The 16,723-nt window shown below is 36.8% G+C and overlaps 1 protein-coding gene across 1 annotated transcript in view; it reads right to left on the reverse strand.

Annotated features, from left to right (window-relative positions):
- C9H8orf34 (chromosome 9 C8orf34 homolog) overlaps positions 1 to 16,723 on the reverse strand; it is a 376,775-nt gene that overhangs the window by 266,097 nt on the left and 93,955 nt on the right. The window contains 1 exon segment of the mRNA XM_041768603.1: positions 1,267 to 1,295. Coding sequence (XP_041624537.1) covers positions 1,267 to 1,295 — 29 coding nt within the window.

Consider the following 16,723-nt stretch of genomic DNA (forward strand, 5'->3'; position numbering starts at 1 on the left):
ACTTTCTATCATTTTCTTTCTATGTATCTAGCCACTAAGCCAATTGTAATATGTCTTCTGTTTAGAGAGATATTTGCGTCAACATTCACAATATTAATGGCTATTTCAAGGTGCTTTGCCCTTTTCCAACTACATATCTGATGTCAGATTTTTAGCGGGGGGTGAAATAACACATTAAGTACAGAAGTAGTTTCAAAAATTCAGAAGTTTCCAATTAAGCCAGACATTAAATAGACTCTCAGAAATGTAAATAATGTAATGTTCTCACAAATACCTTGTTTTGGCAAATAAAGTATTTTCATAAAAAAACATGTTATCTATAATATAATGGTTTTATCACTGCTATTTTTTAGGTGAAAAACGTATACAGTTTTTAGAAGTCTTAATTTCTTACATGGTAAATATAGAAGATATAATCTACACAAACCAAAGCCTCTGTCATAGGAGTATAAGGGGTCCTTGAGACAATCAACCAATCAATCAATCAATACCGAGAACTTCTATCCCAATGACTCCTAAGTGTATAACTAAATTCTCATGAGTAGCTGCTCATATAAATATGCTTAATAGACAACTCAAAATAAGCAAGCCAAAAGACAACATTTAATGTTACTGTAATCTGCCTAATTTGCTTTCACTCCAGTTTTTCCAATTTTGATAAATGGCACTACAGTTTACCTAGCTGCTCATCTCCCAAACCTAGGAATCATCATTGACTGACTTCTACAACTTCCCAAATTGGATACATTTAACAAGTTCTACTGACACTACTGTTAAAATATATTCCTAATTCTATCACTTTTCACCACTTCACAACTATCACCCTGGTGAAGTAACCATCATATTCTCTTTGCATCTTGAAAATTAAAAACAAAACAATACAAAAACTTACTGACTTAGGTTTCCAAAGGATAGCTATAGAAAAGTACAAGTGTCTTCCATAACATCATCTTCATCATCATATATAGAAAAAAATACTTTACATAATATTATTAGTTTTCCTTTTTTTTTTTGTACAGTGATTCAGTGATTACAGTGATTCAGTTTTCTCTAACCAAATTCTAAAACTCTTGACTCCAGAGAGTAGGTGATATATACATATATATACTTTATGCAATAGCTTTCATAAAAAAAACCAAAGCATATAACTGAAAGTTTTAAGAAGTTAGCACCAAATCAATCAGATTCGAACACTCTGTGTATCAGAAAGTCTTTCATTTAGACAATGAATTAAAATGTCAATTCTACATTTTCTTTTCAACTTACCTTATCAAGTTCATCTGAAAGTGCAATACCTGGGATTCAAAAGAGATGTATAAAAAAGTTTTAGAAAAAGTCTTTAATAATACAACGTCAGAAACAAAAACAAAAGTTCTATTTGTAAAACTAGTATGTTTTCCATTTTGCTTTTGCCTTTTATTAGTGCTTCAAAATAATGTGGTACATCCTTTCTACTAACAACACAAATAAGGAAGTTAAGCCAACTATAACAGCATGAACTGCTGAAACAACGTAAATGTGCAACAGAAACAAAACAAGTACCATACTGCTGGTAGATTGTTAAATGAAGAACAAATATTCAAAGACAAGTGTAAAGATGTTGTCATTATGTTATAATGATGATCAAATAAGGCTTAGCCTGTTATAATTTTGTTCCTTCTTAAGAACTGATTTAGACTCCTAGAGGGATAGAATATTATAGCAGAATAGTGGCTGGAGATCATTTAATTCCCTTGTTCTACAGATGAAAACACATACTATAGAGCTTAAAGAATTTGCCCCATATTCTCTTCGGTTGACAGCTTTTTGAGCCTATGGATAAATGATTCCTCCTCACAAGTTCACCTTCAAACGATCTATACATTTCTCATTGTATATCAGTCGACTTTCTGTCTTTACTACTCCTCTAAAATTGGTCTACGTTAGCAAAGTGAAAAGTTTTAGTCCTTAATTTATTTATCTGTGGTGACGCTCTTTTAACATCATTCCTCCTCCTTGAAATGCTGTGCTCCCTTTCATTCTCTTTGTCTTCTTCACGGGAATCCTCTTCTTTGGGGGCAGGGAGTCCTTCCCTGAAATGTCTAGTGTTCTTTGCTGAGCTGTCTTTTCTTTTCACTAATACACTCTCATGATAATCTAATTCATACCAATGACATTTTTATTTCTCTATGCGGTGATGAACAACGAATCTTTATCACCAGCATAGACCTTCTTTCTGAGCTAGTTGCTGAATCCCTGTGGGCATTTCAGTCTGGATATTCAGGTTAAAGATAAAACCCTCCCAAAGCCTTACTTCTCCTTTTTTTGAACAATGGTGTGCCTATGGTGGCATGTACTGTGCCCAGGCACTGAAGCAGGCTTAGTTAACCCTCAGGTTTGGGGCATAGAGTAAAGGGTAGCTGGCATCAAACCCCAGTGTGGGATAGGCCAAGAGACAAGGAAAGTTCTAAGGTTTGAAGTCAAAGGAAATACAGAGGAAATAAAAACAGATTGAAGCCAAGTTCAGCAGGCTATAAATAAAGCCCAAGAAAGAATGGGCTGGATTAGAAAAAAGAACCTGAAAACAGTAGCAAGAAAATAAGTCTGAGTAAAAAAATCCCCTAACCTGATCAGGTACAGAATGTCTGTACAGAATGTTTGTACTTTGTGGGCTGCTATATATTATTTTTGCTCTCCACTGACCTAATAAATCAAATATACACAAAGTAGAAAAAGATGCCCTACTTCATCTTGGTAAATGGCACGACAACTCCCCTTGTAGATAAAACTAAAACAGGTGTATTTGAGACACATTATTCATCGCAATACTCTATGAAATTCTTTTTTGGTAAAAGTTATTGATAACTGAGAATTTTTATGTGTCACTATTCTAAAAGAGAATCTAGCTACCATACCACTATTGGGATTTGGGGAAACCTAACAATTATTCAAGGACTTGCTTTATTATTAAGACAGCTTCTTCTTTTTTTTTTAATGACTTTATTTATTCATGAGAGGCACAGACAGAAAGGCAGAGATACAGGAAGAGGGAGGAGAAGCAGGCTCCATGCAAAGAACCCAATGCAAGACTCGATCCTGGGACTCCAGGATCATGCCCTGAGCCTAAGGCAGACGCTCAACCGCTGAGCCACCTGGGCATCCCAAGACAGCTTCTTCAAAAAATTCAAGGAGAGAAGACTTCATAAAGGAGCAGCATTGCAGCTGGTGTGTATGGTGAACTCAGATACAGAGTGTGGGAGCATCCGTAGACAGATGAGGGAACCCAAAGCTCTGGGCAATTATAAACATTTCTAAAGGCCTGATATAAGTCACACATTTGTGAATGTTTGGGTTTAAATATATATACAAATATGAATGTCACTTAGAATGATTCTGATTTCAAGCTAATGTAGGAATTTTAGAGTATCAAGCAGTTTGTGTCACAGTCTACAGAAGATTTAAAATACATTACTCTAGTTTATAGAAGCCAAATATACATTTTAAATGCTTGTATTTACATTTATTATACTATGAAAAAAGTGTTCCTTTCCAATGAGTTCAATATTAAAATTGAATATATTGTTTTAAAATAAATATTTAAAAGACTTAATCTATTTTTTTTAAAAAAAAAGAGAGAGAAAAGAGAAAAGATATATAAAACAAAACTCTCTCATCCACAGTCATAAAACTTAGATTTTTAGAATTAAATAATCCATGATTCAACTGACTGGGATTTTTGAACCGCTCTTGATTTTTTTCAACTTTCTGCATGAATGCCCTTGGCCCTGCAATGAGTTTTCTCATTCAATTGTGAGAAAGCTATCAGTTGATCCTTAAATTTTTTACCCCTCATATTACTTATGAATAATCTATTCATAATAATGGTAATGCTTCACCCATGTAGAATGTAGCCAAGAGCTAGCAAGTAAGTCAAAAGGCTTTTGAATGGTCAGAATACATGGTACACAGTACTTGTTTATCACTTATGAGCTAGCTCCTTGCATCCTCTATTCACTGTCCATTACTCTTCACTTTAGCGTGTATCAAGAGCTTTTCTGCAAGACAAAAATATCTGCCAGTTGAAACTGGAGATAAAGAGAAGGTTGTTATGAAGAGATATTAAAGTACAATGAAGTGAAGTGACAGGTCCCAGAATACAATTCAAACTAACTAAACAGGAAACTTCACTTGGGAAAGGAATTTCTAATTGTTCCGGGTGCTTGGTCTTACATATTTTGCTCAAATACCTATTATTATATTTTCCTAACATTTATGTATTCTGATGATTTTGCCTAAGAAATTATCTAAACAAATCTCCACTCTATCATATATATATATATATATATATATATACATATATATATATATATCCTGTAGTATTTATATCAAATTACCTAGGATATTTTTCACTTTTTATTATTTCATTTTTAATCAAAGCTTAAATTGGCTGGGACACCTAAGTGAGTCAGTTAGTTAAGCATCTGCCCTCAGCTCAGGTCATAATCCCAAGGTCCTGGGATCATACCAAGTTGAGCTCCCCGCTCAGTGGGGAGTCTGCTTCTCCCTCTGCCTCTCCAACTTGTGCTTGGGCTCTCTCTCTCTCTTAAATAAATATAGAAAATCTTTAAAAAAAAAAAAAGCTTAAACTGATTAAAAGCAGTTGAAAGAATGTTAAAGAAATGCTCCTTTACAGAAGCATGAAGCCCTCATGAGAACAGGATTTTTCTCCTAGTGCCTAGCAGAGCATTCACGGCTATTTCCTGAGAGCATTCACGGCTATTTCACATTTTTACAATTTTTGGCCATTTCATTAACTCTTAAGAGCCATAATACCTTATATGATAAGATTATATATTTTTTAAGTTTATAGAAGGTGAGAAGAAGGGAGGAACAGAAAATAAAATACCTTGGAAAAGATGCCAGAAGAAATACAGTGGGTTGCTACAATATGGTAAGGAAAGAAGGCTCAGAGTTTAACTTGTGGGACTCTTGATGCATACTGGCATACTTCATCTTCCTGAAAGTCAAACTGAAACCTTAAAGGAAACATTGCCCTATCAGAGTAGCCAAAGAGGCTTGGCTTAGGGTAGCAATGGTGTCCAACTTATAGAAGAAAGCTTCCTCTAAGAAACTGGGGAAAATTAGTGCCTTCAGAAACTAAGTTTCTCTTCTAGATAAAGAGGCAAGTCATGCATGTCAGAGGTGGCTTCATGATTCTGCTGTAGCGCAAGCCTATCTGGATGGATTCCATTTGTGTCCTTCAGCTTATGGGCATTTCCATTTATTCCAATCTCCAAAGAGGCCTCAGTGGAAAATTTATGCCAAAATACAGTTCTCACATTCCCAAATTTGAGTTGTGCTCCATCAAGAAAACAAGAGCTATCTGATTCACCAAGATGTGCATCTTCCCATGTATCAGCTTAGCCCTAGAGTTCAAATTCAGTTGTAGCTACAAGAAATGGAATTAGAAGCTTTTCAAAAGTTTTTACAGCTTAGTCAGTGTAATTAATTTCATGAGAGTAGGTCAGAAAATTCATATGGTATGAAATGGAACTAGTTATTTCTCCAAAATTTGTTTTCCTATGGAAAAAATCCCAAACTGGCCCAAACTGGCTTATGACAACCTATTCTGCACATTTCTTCTCAAATCCTCATTCACTAATGTCACATTGGTAGTCTGAAATTAGCCATGTTGGGAGTATTTATACAATGGAAATTGGCAAATGCTACAAATTAAGGATTATTTTTAGAGTTAGTGTCCCAGAACACTACTGAGTATAATGCATAGTGTTAAAGCAAATACCTATGGAAGTATCACACATATCAACAAAATGAACATTACTGATACTTCAGATGTAGCCCTGACCATTTGCCAGTTGAAATATTTTTTAGTTAGATTGGTGACTGCCTTCACAGCAAAGAGAATTCCTGCCACAAAATGAGGGATTCTATCTTCAATTTGGTTACCAAGGAAAAAAGTTGGAAAAATTTTCTGTAAGGAGCTAAATAGTACATACTTTAGGATTTTCAAGTCACATATGGTCTATGTTATATCCATATATTTCTTCTTCTTTTTTTAAACAACCTTTAAAAATTTAAGAAACATGCTTAGCTTCTGGGCCACAAAGACAGACCACAGGCTAGATTTGGCTCCCTGGTCAGAGTTTGCAGAATCTTGTTCTAGAACCCCATAACAATTTTTATACTTTACTTATTGGCTATTTCAGTCTTTGATGGACACTTCCAAACCTAAGGATTTTCATCAGGCCCCTACCCATCTCTTCGATGTAAAGGATGTGCTCACTATTAAAGAACTTCAACTTGTAATATCCTGAAAATTTTGAAACTATCCATTGAAACTCGCTAGATGTTCCGATTTATCCTCCCTGAAACAAGCCATTTATACTGTTTTCTCTAATCCCAGAGGATGACATGTTCTTTCTCGCAGGAAGAGCAAACTCCACACCTATTTCTTGACTCCATCCGCATCTACCTTCTCTGGTGTTTGCTCCATCTATTACCTTCCTCCTCTATTCTGACTCTGCTAGTTCTTTCTTTTGGTTTCCTCTGATCACCTAAAACCCATTACATATGTACACAAATGCCTATGTATTCTCTGTAATCTCCTCTCCTGTCTCTCTCTCACACTCACATATATGTACATATGTATGCGCACATATGCGCAAAACTAAAAGAAAACCAAACCAAAATGACTCAGAATTCCAACATCCTTTACCTTCCCCCACTAATTGTGTTCTCTTTCATGCCTTTCCTATTCTCATCAAAACTTTTCAAAGTGCTTATACTCGTTATCTCTCTTCCTTACTGTCCATTCACTCTTCCATCTCCTATCTACTAGCATCTGCTTTCATGATCTTCTTGAAACTATTCTGTATACACATCCTGAGATGTAATCAAATGGAATCTTTCCTACTACAAAAATATAACTATTCTAGGGCACCTCGGTGGCTCAGTCGGTTAAGTACCTGCTTTCAGCTCAGGTCATAATCTGGGGTCCTGGAATTGAGCCCTATGGGGCTCTCTACTTAGTGGAGAGTCTGCTTCTACCTCTCTCTGTGCCTATCACTCTCCCTGCTTGTGCTCTCTTGCTGTCTAATAAATAAAAAATAAAATCTTTAAAAAAAAGATGCCTATTTTATTTCACTTTATCAAGCCAATACCTGTTTACCAACAAAAAAACTGGAAAATATAATAAGAGGAGAAAGGAAAACAAGTTTCCATTCACAGACAAATAATAACAGCTGGTTGTGAATTCTTTCAAATAATTTTGTGCACATGTATGGGCATGCATATAAATACTGTATGTCTATACAGGCATATACACAAGATAAAATTAATATGAAATATATACACTTTCATTACCTGCTTTTTACTTAAAGCATTATCTTAACTATATTTTCATATTAGTATTTTCTATATCATTTTTAATGGCTCTACAGTGTACCATTGTGTGAATATACCATGATTTCTTTATCCATTTCTCTAATAAGAGATACTTAATTTCCAACTTTTCACTATTACAAATCCCACAGCAGTAAACAATGGAAGTAGGGCTTGGAGATAGCTGTACTCACAGTGGAATAGATTTCCATCTGTTTCTTATAAACTTATCTGTCAGTTCAGACACCTCAGGAATATTTTCTGAAATATTTTCTCCTCTTTGATTTTTATGAAAATTCTATCTTAGTTTTCATCCCACCCTTTTCAGTCTCCTCGGCTGGATCATTTGTCTACCTATGTCTCAAATGCTGATTGTGTGTGTGTGTGTGTGTGTGTGTGTGTGTGTGTGTGTGTTGTCTTTCTATATGTGCTGAAGATTCCCGAATCTATATCTCCAACCCAATTTTTTCAAATAGGTGACTTTGATATGTACGTACTTGACTGCTGGAACCAGAAAAGAGCTATCTATACCACTGGGATGTACCAACAGTATCTGAAACTAGAGTGTGAAACAAAACTCCACTTTCACCCCCAAACCCTTTTGAATTTTTATTTGAGGTAGAGAGAGCACCCATTCACCTTAATTATAAACAAAAATAAAACAAATATATATTTTTCTCTTTATGTGCACCCTTCCCTCATATGAACCAAGGACTCTTAGTCATACAACAATCTACATTTTCTTAAGCCCATTCTCTTTTTTCTATCCCATAGCTTTTTCAGCCTCTCTTCATTTTATTTTTGCTTAAGGCAAGGACTATAATCACTGTGCCAGAGTGATTACTCAAAAGCATGGGATGATGACCTGATTACAAGATCTCTATAGCACAGAAGTCTCCCCCCTCCCCGCTCCCCTGCCACCTAGACTTTCTTTTTCATAGCCTTCCTTTATCACTTCATCTTTTATGCATCAACAATATAAAATTTTCCTCTTACACACATGCTTCTCTCTCTGCCAGGCACCTCCCTCTCCCCATGATACATCTTCGTTCTCCTTTTACCTTAGCTTTACCTTCTCATCCTTCTAGACTCCATTCAATAAAGTTTCCATCAGGTGGGCCGTAAACCTCCTTGTTGGAGGCTCTTCTACACTCCCACAGGCCCTCCAAAGGCACCTTATACAAGACTTTGAAATTCTGCTTTTCACACTTATTGTTCCTACTAAAATATGTCTTGAGGTTTGGGTGCATGTGTTAACCATCTTATAATGTATGAAGACTAGATAAATCTATGTGGCAATGAATGGACAAAGAACTCTGCATTATCTGCTTCCTTTTTCACTCACAGGCTGTCATCCTCTAACTCCTCAGGCTGTTTGTCAGACAAGACTTTCTCGGTATGTTCATGATTGATGAACTAAAAAAGCCATTTGTTATTTTTTTCTTGGCTGAGTCCAGATTGCTATTACCAGTCACGAAGCATAAATATCTGTCTTCTGTCCTCTCAACAGCTGGGCTCTTTTCCTTGGAAAAGTTCCAGCCAGAGTTTCTCCTAGGCTGCAATCTGTAGACTGATATCTGGATGGACTAAAGATACTCATCCTATTGCTGCCTCATTTCAGAGAAAACTGCCAAAAGCTGCAAAAGCCTTAGGCTTGGAAAATGCTGGAAGCCCTGCTACCCTGGAATCAGAACTCTGCTAAGGAAACATTCTGTTGACCAATGTCATATAATATGGAACTGCTGTACCCTTGCTTTTAGTTTGTTTGTTATTTACCTACTCACTTAACTATTTATTTTTCAGCATAACTCCCTCAATAGATAAGCCACAGTTAAAGCCAAAGAGCTCAGCAAACAAATCAAATCTACAAATACAAAACCCATGTAACCTGATATCAAAGGCCCACACTTAAGTAGGAAGTAGATCTGCAGTGAAGAAAGAGTTAGGGAGATGTCTCAGAGGAGAGGGACCAGGAAGAAATGGAATCACAGGTAGCACCCACTGAGCAAATCACAGCTGGGTTATGTGCTACATGCTGGAGAAGTCCAGGGCAGAGGAACCATGAATGAGATTAGTGAAAAGCAGATAATAGCAAGTAAGTATGTTCAGAGAAAAATACAGAAGCATAAAAAGGGGACACCAAATCCAGTCTAGAGAAGGACAGCAACAGTAGATCATTTTGGATTTTGGAAGAAGTGGTATTTGAGCTGAAGCTAAAGGGAGGAATAGGAGTAACTTGGTAGAAATGGAAGCACTTGAGAGAAGTGAGGGTGAGATCTCAGGGTACAGCATAAGCAAATACAGGAAACAGAAGAACCTCAGTAAGTGTGAAAATGCTCCTGTGTTGCTGGTGCATAAATGGCTAGTCATGAGAGATGATACGGAGACAGGTTTAAGGGTCAGATCATTTAACACTTTCTATGAGGTTTTAAGGAAACACTGAATAGCTGAAAGAAGTGGGTGTCAGATTTCCACTTTAGACTTATCACAATGAACGCAGTGAGAGATTGGAGGAACTCCTTCTTCTTCTTTCAAAAAAAGTGTGACCTAGGGAGTACTAACAGGGGTGAAGAGAATCAAACCCAAGACTGAGGGGAAAATGAACAAAATTTGGTAATTAATTAGTTATGAACAGCAAGGAAGAGAAAGGAGTCTATAAGGGTCCAGTTGGGATGAACTGGTAAACAATGGTTCCATCACCATTGGACTATATATCAGGTCCGGTGGCAGGAGGGCAGATATGCCTGGAAAGTCTTGGATCTTGTCATCTTCACCATTGGCGCCGCTGATCTTGGGGTGAACTCTGGAGTGGCCCACGAGGCACTCCCACAGGATGGATCGCACGGGAAACACCGAAAGACACAGGTAAAGGCCGTGGTTTGGCAGGGGGTAGGTGTGGGGCAGGCTCCACACACTGGTGATGTCTTCAGAGGAAGGACCCTCAAGCAGAGGTCTAGGGCTGGTTCTCAGCAGTTATTCACCTCACTGTTAATAAGGTGTACAGTTAATGCTCTGTGCCAGTATTATGAGGCTTGCCCATTGCCAGCACTGGACTTTGAGAAAAACCCATTTCCTGACACGCAAAAGTTAAATTACTCTCTTCAAAACATACTAAACTCCCAACACTTGTGAAAGTATTACATGCACCATTTTCCCATTAGTCTTTAAATGTGAACTTACATTATTAATCTACATCAGTGGATGTTAAAGTCATTTAAACAAATTGTACAAATCAAAATACCACTAGTTCATATTGCACACAAAAAAATTTGAGCAGCATACTATGTGTGAGATGCTGATGAAAAATAAGACTGGAAAAAAAAAACAAACCCTAAATTGTGTCCCACTTACATGATTTAAATATATAGTCCATCACCTAAAGAAAAGTATGCAGGAAAAGGGTCACATTTGAAGAAAGATGTATGATCTACTTGGATATACTGAGTTTTGCATGACAGTGGGATATCCCAGTGCAGATACGCTCCAAACATTTTGTATAAACTGTAAACAGTCTGTATGGAAAATATATTCATCTGAGTTAGCTTTTCAGGGATGACAGTTAAAACTATGAGGGACAATGACAATGAAAGCAGAGACCATTTGAAAGAACAAAGGATAACACGTGGGAACAGCATTTAAAGTGACCAGGAAGAAGGAAGAGCACCAGAATGAAACCTACAAGAAATGGTGTGAAGGACATCCAAGAGGATCAAATATTAAGAGCAAGGTCCCAGAAAGTAGAAGATGAGAGTCTGAAGACAGACAGAATAATCAGTGGTGTTAAAACTACCAGAGCAATTTTGTAAGATGAGTATTGGAAAAGTGTTCATCTAGTTTGACAATGTGGATTCAATTGCTGACCACAATGAGAAAGGTTTCGATAGAATGACAGGTGTAATCGCACAGCTATATTGAAGGGAGAAAGGAAGATGGGCAAGTGGAAATAATGAGTGTTCATTATTTCTTTTGAAATTTTTTTTGAAAGAAGAAGGAATTCTGATACTGCCATGAGGTAACTCAAACTCAAGAGAGGAGTTTTCAGGTATGTTTGTTTTTAACATTAATGAGAGCTGTGGTATTCAATATGGTAGCCATTCATCATGTGGCCATTGAGCATTTCAAATGTGTCTAGTTCAAATTGAGATGTGATATAAATTAAAATTCGTACTTGATTTTGAAGACTCAGTATGAAAAAAAATCCCAGTAATAATTTTTATATGGAATACAAGTTAAACTTGGATATAGAGGACTACGCTAAATATTTTATGAAAATTAATCTCATAGGATTCTTTTTGCCTTTTTGTAATGTGCTGTTTGAAAATCTAAAATCACACAAATGGCTCACATTACATTTCTGTTGGGCTGTGCATAGCTGGAACGTGTTACAGGCTATTAGGGATAAACAGGAGTAATACTAATAATATATGTAGTAGACAGAATTCTAAGATGGCCCCCAAGGTACACACCTGTGTAATCCTTTCTCTTTGAGTCTGCACGATCGGATATGAAAGGATACCCCTCTCCTGACATGGTTACTACCTGGTTCACTGAGTAAATCAGAAAGATATCCTGATGGTCCTGTCCTAGGCAGGTGAGACTTTCAAAAGAAGGTCAAGCTTCAGAGAGATGCTCCCCAGTGGACTCAATGAAGTAGTAGGGAACTACCATTACAAGAAGATCACAAGGCAAGAGGCTGACAATGGCCTCTAGTTTCTTTTTTTTTTTTTTTTGGCCTCTAGTTTCTAAGAGCAAACCCTAGCCAAAAGCTAATGAGAAAACAGGGATCTTAGTGCTACAAGGACTACATTTGGCCAATAATCGTAATGAACATGGGAAGAGATCCTGGAGCCTCAGATAAGATCATAGCATGAACCAGCACCTAAATTTCAGCTGGCCTAGACCCACAGTAAAGCATTCCACTAACTCGCACCTGTATACCTGAGCCACAGAAACTGTAAGATAGTAAATTCGTATTTTTAAAGCCACAAGTTTGTGGTAGTTTGTTACACAGTAATGGAAATAAAATACCTAACATTTAATTAGCAATTATTATATACTAGGCACCACATGAAGCACTTTAGACACACCATTTCATTTTCTCATAAACTCTAAGAAATAGGTACCATTACTATTGCAATTTTGAGAAAACGTAACTGAAACACAGAGAGGTTACAACATTTTCTTAAAGTCACAAAATTAATATTAGTATGGGGGCACCTGGGTGACTCAGTAGTTGAGCGTCTGCCTTTGGCTCAGGTCGTGATCCTAGGGTTCTGGGATCAAGTCCCGCATCAGGCTCCCTGCAGGAGCCTCTACCTATGTCTCCCTCTACCTATGTCTCTGCTTCTTTCTGTGTGTCTCTCATGAATAAATAAATAATTTTTTTGAAGAAAAAACAAACTAATATTAGTGGGACTGGAATTAGAAAGATTTCCATGTACAGAAAAGACAAAGTAATTAATGGAATCATATCTCAGAGAACTGGACAAGGGTCAAGATCATGGGTGGAAAGCTTGGTTTTAAATGTGAGAACCACCTTCACTGTTGATAATGGAAGGAGAAGGAGAGGAAAGATGTGGAAGCACTTATGTATGCAGATGGATAAAGGGGAACATCTTCTACACATTCTACAATTAAGTTTTTCTATAAAGTCAGAGACAAGCTAATTGCTAAAACATGAGACAGGGAATAAATAGGGGTGTATAGGTTATTGTGTGGGTTTTTGATGGTTGCAGGAAGAGTACAGAAAGGAGGGACTGACCAAGGTAAGTAACAGTGTTGAAAAACCAAGAATCTGTAGGGTAGTGTCCAACAGGGTCGAGCCATTTTTCCCTGGAGCTCTCAGCCTTACTGGGGAGGAAAAGCTGAAGGTTGGCAGCACTTATTCGAAGATGTGAATTTCACACTGAGACATGACAGAAGGATGGAAACAATAGGGAATGAGACTGTTAGTAAAGCTGGCCCACAGAAGAAGGAAATCAGAAGTGAGATAAAAGGATGAAAAACAATGAAGGGAAGATACACCAGAGATACTCCAATATACTGAAGGTCACAATGCAGGTCATAATGCAGGAACAGAGTGAGGATAACAAAGAGCTAGAAAGAATGCAAACAGGTTGGATGCCTGGGTGGCTCAGTTAGTTAAGCATCTGCCTTCAACTCAGGTCATGATCTCAGGGTCCTAGGATGAGCTCCATGAAGGGCTGCCTGCTGAGCAGGGAGTCTACTTCTCTCTCTCCCTTTTTCCCTCACCCTTGCTCATGTGCTCTTCTTTCTCTTTCAAATAAATAAAATCATAAAAAAAAGAAGAAAGAAAGCAGGTTGAACCACAATCTATAAGCTATGAATACACTGTAACTTTGAAATATAAATTATAGATTATTAAAATGAAATTGTGAAAACTGAAGTGATTCTTGATGGCAATCTGGGACAAATTACTTCGTTTTAATGAAGAGGAAATGTGAGGAAGGAGGCCAAATGGTATACTCAAAACTGGAAGCAAGTGAGTGGCAGTAAGTGGATCAACGGTATTTCCCATGGCAGTGCCTGCATCTATTTTACATAATATACATTATGGTCTCAAAAAAGAACATAACTAAGACAGCATAGAGTGCACATAATATTTAAAAACTGGCACTTTAAAAAAATGTGTTCCTAACAATGACTGAATTTACAGTCTAATTATAAACTCAGACACAATGTGTATATCTGTGTGTATACATAAGTGTGTGACTAAAGTATAGTTAAATGAGATGTTAGCCAACAGAGAAGAATTCAGAATAACATAATAAATGTTAATACAAGTACACTATTTTTTCTTTCATTCTCCAGAAAAGTTTCCTAAAATTATTAATTATTTATATATAAATATGTATTTATTCCCACAAGGCATTCTAGGGAAAAATTATTTATTCTGATGGACACTAGTCCATTCCAAAGCAATAATTACTAATAATGCTACCTCATACTTCTGAAACATAAATCCATAGAGATACTTTGCTAGGTTTTAGAATGTGTCTTTGACTCAGGTAGAGAGTCGGCATATGAAAATGTAGGTAGAAGAGAAATAGCAAGACCTCTCAACAAATCTGTCCCTTTTAGATTGTGGTTTCTTGAAAAAGCTATTAAGTAAATTTAATCTGCCAAATTTAGCATATTCAAAGCCAAGAATAATCAGTGTGAATTCATTTGGGGACATGTATTTTATTCTCTTTATATCAATATTCAAAGATGAATGCTTATATCTATATTCACATTCACATCCATATCTACATATACATATAGCCACATATATCCACATTCGTGTTCACATACATATCTAAGTATTAGAGAAATATGACCAGTGACAAGCAAAGGTGAGTAGGCCCTGTTATTTTGGGGGTGGTTATAAGTCAGTTTTTCCTTCTTTCCATTAAAGAAGAATTACAATGAATTGTACAATGAATTTAAGAATTACAATGAATGAGAAAAACAGAAACTATCTTTTAGAAAACCCCAGTAATAATTGTTTTAGGCAAGATTTACCAATGGATGCTGAAATTACTGGGTAAAAGTATGTAAAAGAAACATGATATTTTCAATCTATCTCTCCTAAGATATTTATTAGCTACAAAAAAGCAAAGTATTAACTTTACGGTGGTGAAACCTGACAGACACCACCTTAACCAACTGACTGAGGTTAACATCACCAGAAATAAGATGATGGGCCTGAATATAATTCACTGAGAAGGATGCTGCCCTCAAGCCCTTCGATCACAGCCACCAGAAGAGATACATTATGTGGGGATGTGAAGGTCTTGTATCTTCACAACTTCCCTATTCAAAAAACAGTTTCTCTCACCACTTTAAAGTCAGATGGAAACAAACACTTGGAAAGGGCAGGAATCCAGGCTCCTGCAAGGAGAAAGTCATGTTTAAAGAATATTCAGAGGGGTGCCTCAGTGGTTCAATGGTTGAGCGTCTGCCATTGGTTCAGGTCGTGATCCTGGGGTTCTGGGATCGAGTCCCTCTGTCTATGTCTCTGCCTGTCTCTCTGTGTCTGTCATGAATAAATAAATCAAATCAAAATCAAATCAAATCAAATCAAATGTTCAGAAGTGCTGCAAAGGGAGGGATCCAGGCACCAAAAATCCACCATGCCTATAACAACATGACTTTGCCACATTATAAGCCACTGCAAATTTTTCTAGCACATCTACCTTTTAAGAGAATCATAGCATAGCATGTGTCACAGCTCGACTAACTTAATATAATAAAGCATTACACTGAAAGGTTTGCAAAAAGCCAGGGAAAAGCACAGTACAGTTATTACTGAAACAAAAATCCTGTTTGTGAACTAGAAAGAATATCTAGTCTTTCTTGTTATTATTTGACTCCTGTTGAGAGAGAGAGAATTTAAGTCTGGATAAGCTGACAGCTATAGAGCTGAGATAATTCTATCATTTTGGAGGCTATAAATGATTTTTTGCTGTCAATCTCAGGTAAATAACAAATACTTCTAAAATATGTCACATCTTTTGGACAGCACAACTAAGATAAAGCAAAGTCCAACCTTGCCAGAGAAAATCCTATCAGAAAGTATAAAAATTAAGAGATCGCTAAAAGCTTTCAAACTTTCCTGTCAATAGCTATGGCACTGGAGAGAAAGGTCCACAATAATAAGACACTGAAGATTCCCTTGACCATACCTTGAAGAAAAAGTCCATTGCCTATGTCTTCCTAGTAAATAAAATGAGGCATAATAGAGATTAGAGATGAGAGGTTAGATTAGAGAGAGTTACCAACTTGAAGCTATTATAAGATTATTATATCAAGAATTAATGACATCCTGCTTCAGGGCGATAGCAGAACTGAGTTTGTGATTACATAGTTAAGCCCTGGGCAGCTAGACTGCTAAATGAACATCTGTAAATGGTAAAGCTGCATTTTTACTAATTTATACTGGCCATCTCAGGCAAATTGATAACTTGGCAGTTAGTCACATGTTGGGCCTACGATGAAAAGTATTAAACCTCAGAGAGCAAAAATCACAGAAACTCAAGTCATTCCGTGAAGGCAGCATTTTATACCAAAAGAGACTTAAAAAACCCTTAAAGGTAGAAAAGAGCAATCCCTCCCTATATAAAGACCTACTCCTTTACCTGCACATAAACCCCACCACTATTGCCACAAAGAGTCCACTTAAAGCCATCATGGGAAGCCAAAAGCAACTCTCCATAATATATATAGAACTAAACGTTATACTTTATTTCTGGCCAAGTTACTGGCTCACCTGACAGCTTTCTTGGCCCTGACTTTGTCCCAAGAATAATGTCCCATATTTGCACTTCTTCTACTCTACCAA

Source organism: Vulpes lagopus, chromosome 9 (assembly GCF_018345385.1).
Source record: "Vulpes lagopus strain Blue_001 chromosome 9, ASM1834538v1, whole genome shotgun sequence".
Lineage (NCBI taxonomy): Eukaryota > Metazoa > Chordata > Mammalia > Carnivora > Canidae > Vulpes > Vulpes lagopus.